At 42.3% G+C, this 993-nt stretch overlaps 1 protein-coding gene across 1 annotated transcript in view; it reads right to left on the bottom strand.

Moving 5' to 3' along the window:
- The window catches only part of LOC107574713 (protein NDRG1-like), a 7567-nt gene that overhangs the window by 1167 nt on the left and 5407 nt on the right, over positions 1–993 (bottom strand). Inside the window, exons 6-10 of the mRNA XM_016261158.1 lie at positions 931–986; positions 771–833; positions 638–689; positions 452–499; positions 7–76 (exon numbers count right to left, since the gene is read on the bottom strand). Coding sequence (XP_016116644.1) covers positions 7–76; positions 452–499; positions 638–689; positions 771–833; positions 931–986 — 289 coding nt within the window. The remainder of the gene's footprint in view (positions 1–6; positions 77–451; positions 500–637; positions 690–770; positions 834–930; positions 987–993) is intronic.

The following is a 993-nucleotide window of genomic DNA, read 5'->3' as shown; positions in this document are numbered from 1 at the left end:
TAAATGAATCTAAATGGCCATAAACGTTATGAATACACACCTGGTCGACCTGGGGCAAGCCTCCACAGTCAGCCATCTGACGAAAGAGAAGGGACATAAAATGTTATTTACAATGCATGAAAAACACAAATGCGTCACTGCTTGTTTCTCATTTCGGTTTCGGCCATTCACACAGGTGTCTAAAACACCTAGCGCTCCATTAACTCCACTAGTCTCAGCACTTATCGGTGATAAATAGGCCATTTTAGGCGCCATAAACGTAATTCTTTGTCCACCTGAGGGCGGGATGTGGAAAATTAGGTCAGCCGAGGTAGGACTGGCCAGTGTGGACTGCTTCTGCACTACCTGGGTAAATTAGTCACTAGATAATGCTGAGCTATCGGAATCTTATCAGTGCCTGACTTTTCCATGTGGCTATTAATACATGCCAGCTTCACTGGAGTTCACTCACCTTAAGCAGTGTGGTTTTGGTAGGGTCCAGTTTTGTGTTGCACTCAACCTGTGCAGAAAACAGACGTGTTAAACCACTAAATAAACATGCAGTGGATATAAAGGGTGGAGCAACAGTGTGCAGAATAATAAAAAGCATGGCAGTAATAATGAAGTGAAGATAGTCCTAGATTAAACTTAAACCTACCACTACATCCACTGCAGGGGAACTGTCTCCAACTACCAGGAGTGCAGGACACCTGAAAACAGAACAACAAAGTCATTACTACAGGAAATTGATCCTGAATTTTCTAGAGGTTCTCCAATGATTTTTTACTTACTTTAGAGTGCTGACATTGATGTGGCCACCAGGTACAGGCCTCTCGATTTCCAGGTCTCTTCGGCTGTGAAGTGGAGGAAAACATTGATTAAACAATATGTCAATGCTAAATTAACTCTCTTTTTTTTAGCAGGATGTTTTAGTAGCCGTGTTGTGTTTACCTGTTGTAGGACTTGACAAAGAGTTGCAGATTGAACTGGTTCATGTCATTCACAATGTGGTGA

Source organism: Sinocyclocheilus grahami, unplaced genomic scaffold (genome assembly GCF_001515645.1).
Source record: "Sinocyclocheilus grahami isolate Dianchi unplaced genomic scaffold, SAMN03320097.WGS_v1.1 scaffold2315.1, whole genome shotgun sequence".
In the NCBI taxonomy this organism is placed as follows: domain Eukaryota; kingdom Metazoa; phylum Chordata; class Actinopteri; order Cypriniformes; family Cyprinidae; genus Sinocyclocheilus; species Sinocyclocheilus grahami.
Note: the sequence above shows the minus strand (reverse complement) of the source record. Positions and strands in the feature narration are given on the sequence as shown.